Consider the following 12153-nt stretch of genomic DNA (forward strand, 5'->3'; position numbering starts at 1 on the left):
TTCGAGGAGGGCAGCTGCTGGTGCTAAAATTAGCAGGAGGCAACTTTAAAATTTCAAATGGTAACCTCCATTTTTTATTGCAGAATCAGATTCTACATAAAGAACCATGTACATTTTGTCTTAAGCATTTATTTTGATTCTTGGTACTTGGCGCTGTAATTCAAGAAAATCAATGTTTTCATTTTTGCATGGAAAATGGTTATGGATAAATACAAAATACTTATTTACTTCGTAAATTTTGATTAGCTAAAACTTAAATTCTTCCTCTCTCTCTATATGGTGTGGTTTGAGAGAGAGGAATTACGAGTTGGTTAAACATTTGTAAAAAATCTCAAATACTGCTTCCTTGCCTATACATGTCAACCAGTGTACACTTTTACTCCTCAAGATGACAGCAATGACAGGTGCCAGAGGTCTAGATTTTATTCAGGCATTTGTTACTGTTGGTGCGTGCATGCACTGCTGGCTTGGCAGTTATCTTGTGTGGTGGCACCCAAGCTTGTACTAGTGGCGCACACCATCGAATAAAAGGGGCGTGCCATGACAATGGTACTAACGTCACAGAAGACATTCAACGCTTAATTATCTAAATATAAATCCATACTCTGGAAACCAAAGCGAAGTGCATGGCACAGGGTACATCCCATTGCACCAATTATTATGGTTTCTTCCTGTTCTAATCACAAATGGAGTGAGAGAAGAATGAGTGACTGGATGCCTGTGCGTATGTTGTAATTATTCTAATCCTGTCATGATCCATATGTGAGTGATACACAGGGTGTTGTTATAATTCATAGAATCATCATTTAAAACTTGCTCTTGAAACTTTATTAGCAGACTTCCACGGGATAGTTTACACCTGTCTTTTAGATTCTGACAGTTCAGTTTCTTCAGTACCTCTGACACTTTCCCATGGATAAAACAAACCTGTGGCCATTCATACTGCCCTTCTCTGCACACGTTCAATATCCCCATTACTCTTATTTAATATTGGTTCCATACGCTTGAGCAATATTCTAGAATAGGTTGCACAAGTAATTTGTAGGCCATCTCCTTTGTAAATTGACTGCACTTCCCCAGCATTCCACCAATAAACCTAAGTTTAACACCTGCTTTACCAACATCTGAGCCTATGTGATCATTCCATTTCATATCCCTACAAAGCGTTAGACTCTCGTATTTGTATGAGTTCGCCGATTCCAATAGCGACTCACTGACATTATACTGGGTGGTCCACTGATCGTGACTGGCCCAAATATCTCACGAAATAAGTGTCAAACAAAAAACAACAAAGAATTAAACTTGTCTAGCTTGAAGGGGGAAACCAGATGATGCTATGGTTGGCCCGCTAGATGGTGCTGCCATAGGTCAAACGGATATCAACTGGTTTTTTTAAAAGTAGGAACACCCACTTTTTACTACATATTCATGTAGTATGTTAAGAAATATGAATGTTTAGTTGGACCACTTTTTTTGCTTTATGATAGATGGCGCTGTAATAATCACAAATGTATGGATAACAATTTTAGACGAACGGTTGGTAACAGGTAGGTTTTTTAAATTAAAATATAGAACGTAGGTATGTTTGAATATTTTATTTCGGTTGTTCCACTGTGACATGTACCTTCGTGAACTTATTTCTGAGAACACTTGCTGTTACAGCGCGATTACCTGTAAATACCACATTAATGCAATAAATTCTCAAAATTATGTCTGTCAACCTCAAAGCATTTCGCAATACGTGTAACGACATTCCTCTCAACAGTGAGTAGTCTGCCTTTCGTAACATTTGCACATGCACTGACAATGCGCTGACGCATGTTGTCAGGCGTTGCAGGTGGATCACAATAGCAAATATCCTTCAACTTTCCCAACAGAAAGAAATCTGGAGACGTCAGATCCGGTGAACGTGTGGGCCACGGTATGGTGCTTCGACGACCAATCCACCTGTCATTAAATATGCTATTCAATACTGCTTCAACCGCACACGAACTATGTGCCGGACATCCATCATGTTGGAAGTACATTGCCATTCTGTTATGCAGTGAAACATGTAGTAGTAAGATTGTCAGAACATTACATAGGAAATCAGCATACACTGCACCATTTAGATTGCCATCGATAAAATGGGGGCCAATTATCTTTCCTCCCATAATGCCGCACTATACATTAACCCGTCAAGGTCGCTGATGTTCCACTTGTCGCACCCATCGTGGATTTTCTGTTGCCCAATAGTGTATATTATGCCGGTTTACGTTACCGCTGTTGGTGAATGACGCTTCGTCGCTAAATAGAACGCGTGCAAAAAATCTGTCATCGTCCTGTAATTTCTCTTGTGCTCAGTGGCAGAACTGTACATGACATTCAAAGTCGTCGCCATACAAATCCTGGTGCATAGAAATATGGTACGGGGGCAATCTATGTTGATGAAGCATTCTCAACACCGACATTTTTGAGAGTCCCAATTATTGCGCAATTTGTCTGCTACTGATGTACGGATTAGCTGCGACAGCAGCTAAAACACCTACTTGGGCATCATTTGTTGCAGGTAGTGGTTGACATTTTACATGTGGCTGAACACTTCCCGTTTCCTTAAATGACAATTATCCGGGGAACGATCCGGACACTTGGGACGATGTCATCCAGGATACTGAGCAGCATACATAGAACATGCCCGTTGGGCACTTTGATAACAATAGCCATACATCAACACGATATCGACCTTTTCAGCTAATTGGTAAATGGTCCATTTTAACACAGGTAATGTATCACGAAGCAAATACCGTCCGCACTGGCGGAATGTTACCTGATATCACGTACTTATATGTTTGTAACTATTACAGCACCACCTATCACAAAGCGGAAAAAGTGGTCCAACTAAAACATTCATATTTCTTTACGTACTATACGAAAATTAGTAAAAAATGGGGGTTCTTATTTAAAAAAGCCCAGTTGATATCCTTTTGACCTATGGCAGTGCCATCTAGCGGCCCAACCATAGTGCCATCTGGTTTCCCCCTTCAAGCTAGATGAGTTTCATTCCTTGTAGTTTTTTCGTCTGATGCTTATTTTGTGAGATATTTGGCCTGGTCACTATCAATGGACCACCCTGTAGTCATAGGATACTAGGCCTATGTTTTTCGTTTTGTGAAGTGTGCAATTTTACATTTCTGAACATTTAAAGCAATCTTTTCACCACTTTGAAATCTTACCAAGATATGACTGAATATTTACGCAACCGATTTCAAACAGTACTTCATTACAGATAACTGCACCAGCTGCGAAAAGTCTGAGGTTACTATTAATATTGTCCTCAAGGTCATTAATATGCAACATGAACAGCCAGAGTTCAAACACGCTTCCCTTCCATCCAAGATAACATGCTGTGTTGTTCCTACCAAAAACTGCTCAATCTAGTCACAAATTTCACTTGATATTTCATATCACTGAACTTTTTTTTTTTTTTTTTTTTTTTTTTTTTTGGTAGGGTTTAAGGGCGCTCAACTGCTGAGGTCATTAGCGCCCAGTCACTGGTGTCAGAGCACAAGGAACCTGCTAAAACTCAAGGGGATGGGGGGACATCAAAAGGACCGGACAAAGATGCAGATGAAATAAGTAAAAGGTTAAATGTCTTTGGTCAAGCCAGTTAAAGTTATAAAACGCAGAAGACGAGCAGCTGCTCGAGCGTCATCAGCTAAAACATCCGGTAAGGTAGATGGCAGGGACAGGACAACACGAAATTGACTAAAACGGGGACACGACAATAAAACATGGTGCACCGTTAATGCCTGACCACAAGGGCACTGTGGGGCTGGGTCACCAGAGAGCAGGTAGCGGTGGCTAAACCGGCAATGCCCAATCCGCAACCTGGTCAGAAGGACCTCCTCGCGCCGAGATGGTCGGGAGGAAGTTGTCCAAGCAGTTGGGAGCGGTTTTACTGCCCGGAGCTTGTTTCCTTGGAGGGATGACCAAGCATCCCACCACAAGGACACAAGCCTCTTACAGACATCCCCACAAACGTCAGATGACGGGACACAATGGGAGGCTGGGCGAGGCTGGAGGACTGCAGCCTTGGCTGCAGCATCCGCAGCCTCATTCCCAGGCACTCCCACATGTCCGGGGACCCACAGAAGGCTGACAGAACCGCCATTATCAGCGAAACTATGGAGGGACTGCTGTATTCGGTGAATCAAGGGATGGACCGGATAGGGAGCCCCAAGGCTCTGAAGAGCACTGAGTGAGTCAGTGCAGAGGACATACGATGAATGGCGGTGGCGGCGGGCATACTGAATGGCCTGATGGAGAGCAAAGAGCTCGGCCGTAAAGCTCGAACATTGGTCAAGGAGCCGGTATTTAAAGGTGGCGGTCCCGACGACAAAGGCACAGCCGACACCATCGTCAGTTTTGGAGCCATCGGTGTAAATAAAGGTGTGACCAGCAAGTCGAGCACGAAGTTCGACAAACCGTGAGAAATACACAGCAGCCGGAGTACCCTCCTTCGGGAGTGAGCTGAGGTCGAGATAAATACGAACCGGAGCCTGGAGCCAAGGTGGTGTCGGGCTCTCACCCTCTCTGAAGGTGGTAGGGAGGGCAAAATCCAATTGTCGAAGCAGGCGACGGAAGCGGACTCCGGGGGGCAGCAGGGCAGACACATATAACCCGTACTGACGGTCGAGAGAATCAGCGAAGAAGGACTTGTAAGAGGGGTGGTCGGGCATAGACAACAGCCGGCAGGCATACCGACACAGCAGTATGTCGCGCCGGTAGGTCAACGGTAACTCGGCAGCTTCAGCGTAAAGACTCTCGACAGGACTAGTGTAGAAGGCTCCGGTCGCAAGACGTATCCCCCGATGGTGGATGGAGTTGAGCCGGCGTAAGAGGGATGGCCGAGCGGACGAGTAGACGAAGCTCCCATAATCCAGCTTCGATCGGACTATGGACCGATACAAGCGAAGCAGGACAGTGCGATCCGCTCCCCAAGATGAACCGCTAAGAACTCTGAGGACATTAAGGGAACGTGTACAACGGGCCGCCAAATAAGAGACATGTGGAGACCAACACAGTTTCCGGTCCAACGTGAGCCCTAGAAACTTAGTTGTGTCCACGAATGGGAGAACAACGGGACCAAGATGTAAGGATGGCGGAAGGAACGCTTTATATCGCCAAAAGTTGATACAAACCGTCTTCTCTTCAGAGAACCGGAAGCCATTTGCCACGCTCCATGAGTAGAGGCTGTCTAGACAACGCTGGAGGCAGCGCTCCAGGAGGCATGTTCTCTGGGCACTGCAGTAGATCGCGAAGTCATCGACAAAGAGAGAGCCTGAGACAGTAGGTGGAATGCAATCCATAATTGGATTGATCGCGATGGCAAAAAGGGCTACGCTCAAGACGGAGCCCTGAGGCACTCCGTTCTCCTGGAGGAAGACGTCGGACAATACGGAACCCACACGTACCCTAAACTTTCGATCCGTTAAAAAGGAATCAATAAAAAGGGGCAGACGACCGCGTAGGCCCCACTTGTGCATAGTGCGGAGGATACCTCCTCTCCAACAGGTATCATAAGCCTTCTCCAAGTCGAAGAACACGGCGACCGTTTGGCGCCTTTTCAAAAAGTTGTTCATGATGAATGTCGACAAGGTCACAAGGTGGTCAACAGCGGAGCGGCGGCGACGAAAGCCGCATTGGACATTAGTAAGTAGTCGTCGAGATTCAAGAATCCAAACTAACCGAGCATTAACCATGCGCTCCATCACCTTACAGACACAGCTTGTAAGAGAAATGGGGCGGTAACTAGAAGGAAGGTGTCTATCCTTCCCGGGTTTGGGTATAGGAACAACAACGGCGTCACGCCAACGCATGGGGACCTGACCTTCGGTCCAGACGCGATTGTAGGTACGAAGAAGGAAGCTTTTGCCCGCCGGAGAAAGGTGGGCCAGCATCTGAACGTGAATGGCATCTGGCCCCGGAGCAGAGGACCGGGACAGTGCAAGCGCACGTTCGAGTTCCCGCATGGTAAAGGGGGCATTGTAAGTCTCCAGATTCAGCGAGTGGAAGGAAGGTCGCCGAGCCTCGTCTGCCTCTTTCCTGGGAAGGAAGGCAGGATGGTAATGGGCGGAGCTTGAAACCTCCGCGAAAAAGCGGCCAAAGGCGTTGGAGACAGCCACAGGATCAACAAGGACCTCATTACCTGAGGTCAGGCCAGGTACCGAGGAGTGGGCCTTAATGCCCGACAGCCGGCGCAGGCTACCCCAAACTACGGAAGAGGGAGTAAAACTGGTAAAGGAGCTCGTGAAAGAGGCCCAGCAAGCTTTTTTGCTGTCTTTGATGACTCTACGGCATTGCGCTCGGAGTCGTTTGTATTCAATACAATTCGCCAACGTAGGATGGCGGCGAAAGGTGCGTAAAGCACGTCGTCGAGCACGGATAGCGTCCCTACAAGCCTCATTCCACCAGGGGACGGAAACGCGACGGGAAGAAGAAGTAGTACGAGGTATGGAACGTTCGGCAGCATTGATGATAACAGCCGTGAGGTATTCGACCTGACTGTCACAACTGGGAAAATCGTGGTCCGGAAAGGTGGCCAGGGAGGAGTAAAGTCCCCAGTCAGCTTTCAGTATGTTCCAGCTCGAAGGACGTGGGGATGGGGTGTGGTGCAGGAGACGAACGACACAGGGGAAGTGGTCGCTCGAATAGGTGTCAGAAAGGACATACCACTCGAACCGACGGGCAAGAGTGGTAGAACAGATCGAGAGGTCCAAGTGGGAGTAGGTATGAGTAGAGTCCGAGAGGAAAGTCGGGGCGCCGGTATTGAGGCAGACAAGATTGAGATGGTTGAAGACATCCGCCAAGAGTGAGCCTCTTTGACAGGATGCAGGAGAGCCCCAAAGGGGATGATGGGCATTGAAGTCGCCAAACAATAAGAACGGCGGGGGAAGCTGATCGATCAGGTGCATCAGGTCAGCTCGACTAACAGCAGATGACGGTGGAGTGTAGACGGTACAAACGGAAAAAGTAAAAGCAGAAAGAGTAATGCGGATAGCTATTGCTTGGAGTGGGGTGGTCAATGGGATGGGATGGTAATATACATCGTCCCGAACGAGCAACATGACCCCACCATGAGCTGGGATACCGTCCACAGGGGCGAGGTCATACCGCTCCGAGGTATAGTGGGAAAAGGCAATACGGTCAGTCGGGCGCAACTTGGTTTCCTGGAGACCAAGGACGAGCGGACAGTGCAGGCGGAGGAGCAGTTGTAATTCCTCCCGATTAGATCGAATACCCCTTATGTTCCAATGAAACAACGCCATTGCTAGTCAAAAAGTTGGGGGAACGAGACGGGGAAGAGCTGGTCACCTCGATGGCCGCGGAGGGCCAGGTTGCGAGGCAACAACACTACAACTGACGGCAGGCGGATCCGGTTCCATCGACTCGTCGCCAGCTGCGGCCGCTGTCCCTGATTGTATAGGAGGGGCCGCATCATTTGCCGACAAAAGGCCGGCGGAACGCCTGGCAGCAGAGCGTCCCGGCGAAACTGAGGACGGCCGGGAGCAGCGACTCACGGATGAAGCGTCAGATGAAACGCGCCGGGGTGGAGAGGGGGATAGAGATTTCTTCTTGGAGGCCTTCTTGGAAGGCCGAGGAGGTACAGGGATGGTGGGCTGGACCCGAAGAAGGTCCTCACGCGCGGGGTCCGTTTTGGAACGCCGGACCTCGGAAGCCGGGGTCCGGAACATTTCCCCGATGGACGCCTGAGAAGAGGATCGCTTCTCAGGTGGCGTGGGGGGAGGAGGAGGAGGAAGGGTGGCCCCTGGGCCAGGGGGGGTGGGGGCCGCGGGGGAGGAGGATTTGGAAGGGAGTGATTTGGGAGGCGGAGGCAGAGCCCCCTGACGGGCAGAGGAGGCGGAGGGGGGACAGGATAGAGGTGAGGATACAGCGGAAGGAGTGGACACAACGGAGGCAAACGAAGTGGCCAGTGACACGGGATGAAGGCGGTCATACTTCTTCCTGGCCTCAGAATAAGAGAGCCGATCCAAAGTTTTGAGTTCCTGTATCTTTTTCTCCTTCTGATAGGCGGGGCAGTCCGGGGACCTAGGCGAGTGGACGCCAGGACAATTAGGGCACCGAGGTGGTGGGGTGCAAGTATGTTCCTCACGAAGAGGACGTCCACAGTCGCCACAAAGGGGCTCAGCCTCACACCGGGACGACATGTGCCCAAAGCGCAAACACCTAAAACAGCGCATAGGAGGCGGGACGTAAGGTCGCACGTCGCACCGGTAGCACATCACCTTTACCTTCTCCGGGAGAACGTCCCCCTCGAAGGCGAGGATAAAGGCCCCGGTGTCGATGCGACGGTCCTTGGGGCCGCGCTGGACTCGCCGGACGAAATGCACGCCGCGGCGCTCCAGGTTGGCCCTGAGCTCCTCATCAGATTGTAGCAGGAGGTCACGATGAAAAATGACCCCCTGCGTCCTATTGAGTGCCAGATGTGGGACAATGGAGACTGGGATGTCCCCTAGGCGGTCGCACGCCTGGAGTGCCGCCGATTGTGTGGCAGAGGTGGTCTTGATAAGAACGGACCCCGATCTCATCTTGCTGAGAGCCTCGATTTCCCCGAAGACGTCCTCAATGTGTTGAACAAAGAACATGGGCTTGGAGGTGGCGAACGTCCCCCCATCTGTTCGAGAACAGACCAAATAGCGGGGGAAGTACTTCGCCCCAAGCCGGCGGGCCTGTCCCTCCTCCCATGGAGTGGCCAAGGGGGAAAGGGCAGGAGAACCAGAACTAGAAACCGTACCTTTTCTTTTGGAAGACTCGGCCGCAGAGCGACCTGATACATGCTGACGTTTCATGTGCGAAACGTCCGCCCCGATACCACCCACTCCGACCAGGGGCTCTCCCCACGGGCGCCACCCAGCTGCAGCAAGGGCCACCTGGCAGGATGACCATTGCCGGGAGTCCTGATGCCCCAAGGAGACGGGCATCTACTCCTTGGCCAACGTGGGGAGGGTGCAGCTCAGGTATCGGCAGTACGATCCCTGTGTTGTCAGGGGGCTACAACCTAGAGGGTACATGACGACCCCACCACAACGGGCTGGCTACCGTGCTGGATTTCTGGTGCCATGGAAAGTCCATCATGATCGCTGGTGCAGATGGAGAGGCACTATGGGCGTAACGTGGACAACCCATCAGGCGTTTAGGCCCAATTTGAGGAATAATGGGTATGGTGACAACGCCGGTGCAATGCTGAGTGCCAAGGTCTTAGTGCACTTAGGACCAGTGGTACACCATGTAAGGTGTCCTTCCCCAAAAGGCTCGTACTTCTGTAAAGTTTTGAAAAATGAAGGTCAAACCCCAAGGGGGACCATCACATTAAGGCCAAAACATTTGAGACTCCTTTTAGTCGCCTCTTACGACAGGCAGGAATACCGCGGGCCTATTCTAATCCCCGGACCCGCAGGGGGGTCACTGAACTTTTGGCAATAAGTGTTGATGTGGTAGTGGGTTAAATGCTTTTCCTAAATCAAGAAATTCTGCATCTACCTGATTGCCTTGATCAGAGGCTTTCAGTATGTCATGTGAGGAAAGTAGGAGCCGAGTTCAACATGATCGATGCAATTTGTCAACTTTGTGTAGGACTGTCATTCTTACTGCCAGACATGGCTGATGTAATGTCATGTCAACTGTATGAACAATTGAAGTGTTGAGTAATACAGATGAACTGTAACAGAAATATTGTTATAAATGTTCCAAATAAGTGCTTGTTATAACAGTTCAGAATTAGTACTTTCTATTATTTACTGTATAGTCGACAATTAAGCAAAGTTTCCAGAACGCAGCACACAATTGCAACCATGAAAAAGTCAATAGTAATCTGATCTACACTGTTTGACACTTATTCAAGTTGCAGCAATTCACAAAGTGCTTTTGTAGCACACTATCAACTGTATGTTTATGATCTGGGGATCATACAAATAACTTACATGAATAATGAAATAGTCCCAAAAACACCACAGACATGGTATGCCTTGTTGAACTGAGCGTTGTCAGGATATGCAGCAGCCACATCAATAATGAACCACCAGCCAGCAAAGAACTGGGAACAAAGAAAAATAACTTTCAATGTGACAATAGCAAATATATACACAAACGTTACGTTATCCATGTTGGACCATTGTAGGAACAGTGACTGTGTATGACAGTAAAAGTCCGGAAATACGGAAGCGTCCGATCCCACCCGTCTGCTTTGACCCATGACGTCACAAATATGGCGGGAACAAAAACACACACTTTCCACAAGAAACCTAATGGCACTAACGGGACAAGCGCGGGAAATGGGGTGTTTTGGGTGGGGGGCAAACTAAATATAAACAAATTTAGATGCCTTGCGTAGCTACAACGTGTAAGTGAAGACAGCCATGCATGAATAACCACCCACCTCCCCAGGGGTCGTAACCCCTGCAACCCATAGAAGATAAAGATGCTTCAGTAGCTGATTAGTGTTTTTTGTCTTAAAAAAAAAAATCTCAGGGATAGAACGAACAGATCAGAAAGATAAATATAATAAACTAAAACAGAAATTGGAGGAAACATAATTAAAATAAGTAATAAGTGTTTAAAAAAAAAAAAAAAATCTCACGAGATAGAACGAACAGATCAGAAAAGTAAATAAAATAAGATAAAACAGAACTGGAGACAGCCACACTCAAACCAAACTCTGCGTCGTCATGACGTCACACACGACAACACCCTTACGTCACGGGTCAAAGCCGACGCGTGGGATCGGACGCTTCTGTCGACCCAAAAGTCCAAATAAAACATTATCTGTGCCAGTCACACTTCTTATTTCATCCCATGAAGCAGCTCAAATTTACACTCCCATCTTCAGGAGGAACAATAATATGTTACATTTTTGACAGCTTCATAATATTTGGTTTGTTTATGTTATTTGTTTGTGTTCTGCAAGACAAACTAAAAATCTATATTTATGACTAACAACAGAGTTCTGAGCACTGGAATGGATTCAAAATGAATCGACAACAAACAACTGGCTGCTTCCAGCTAGCAAATATGTTACATAATATATCTGTGCCTCTTGAAGATATGAGCATGAAGTCTTGAAACACACCGTGGAGAAGTGACTGATGCAGATAATTTCTTTATTTGAACTTTTATAAATCACAAACTCATTTATAAACTAAAATTTTATGGTAGCTGGAAAATAAATTCCCATCAGAGTTTATTTAAAGAATGATTTGATGCAAAGTGTGCTTAATGCAGCACCACAAACAAGCAATATTAGAGAGTCGAGCAATGTTACATCAACACTCCTTAAAATAAACTTCACAAGCACATAATTGTTTTGTTATATTCCAGCAGTGATTAGTTTAATGAAGCCAATTACAGTTCGGCAAATAACTTATAATGGATGGAAAACAGTCTTGGGTTGGAAAAGAAACGGATAGAGAACAGTATCGGGTTGGAAGAGAATGTAAAACGAAACGGGTCTGTAATGTTTACAAGACTACCGCTTCTCTTGTCTCAATCACCTTGAGGAAATCATATGACACCTATTTGTCTCATCAGAGAGCACTCCACAGTTGCAACTATCATTTCACTATGTGTGAAATGAAGAGACTTGCATGCCAACAAAAATCTGGTCATGTTACCTTGCATTAGTCATATTCCATAGATGTGGAAAGAAGTCAAAGATGCACCTACATTTAATTTTTAAGTACAATACAGTGAAATGACTTTACATTGCTGTATTACACTGCAAACTGTAACTCTATATTAACCTAAAACAAAGTTAGGATTTTCTGTGATGATACTCTTCAATGGAGTAGGCGCAATTACCAAACAAAGTTCTTTAATTCACTTAAACTTCACTAAATTATCTACTTTGCATTCAGTGTGTTCTGGAAAGTTGTTGAATGCATGTGAACCCAAGTATCTGACCCCTTTCTGTACTATGTTAATCCCTCAACATCGTTGTAGAGGTTGCATTTGGTCTTTGTGATATGTTCATGCTTTTCACTATTTTTTGTAGAAAGATAAATATTTGCAGTAACAAAAGTCTCCAATGAATACCTTTACTGTTAAGCAGATGTCAACATAGGATATCTATGCGGGATTTTCCCAAATAATGACACACAA

At 47.0% G+C, this 12153-nt stretch overlaps 1 protein-coding gene across 3 annotated transcripts in view; it reads right to left on the bottom strand.

Moving 5' to 3' along the window:
- Window positions 1–12153, bottom strand: part of LOC126425040 (transmembrane protein 50B) — a 515390-nt gene that overhangs the window by 502171 nt on the left and 1066 nt on the right. For all 3 annotated transcript variants that reach the window (XM_050087947.1, XM_050087946.1, XM_050087945.1), the window contains exon 2: window positions 9981–10093. In XM_050087947.1, coding sequence (XP_049943904.1) covers window positions 9981–10093 — 113 coding nt within the window. The remainder of the gene's footprint in view (window positions 1–9980; window positions 10094–12153) is intronic.

Source organism: Schistocerca serialis, chromosome 10, assembly GCF_023864345.2.
Source record: "Schistocerca serialis cubense isolate TAMUIC-IGC-003099 chromosome 10, iqSchSeri2.2, whole genome shotgun sequence".
Lineage (NCBI taxonomy): Eukaryota > Metazoa > Arthropoda > Insecta > Orthoptera > Acrididae > Schistocerca > Schistocerca serialis.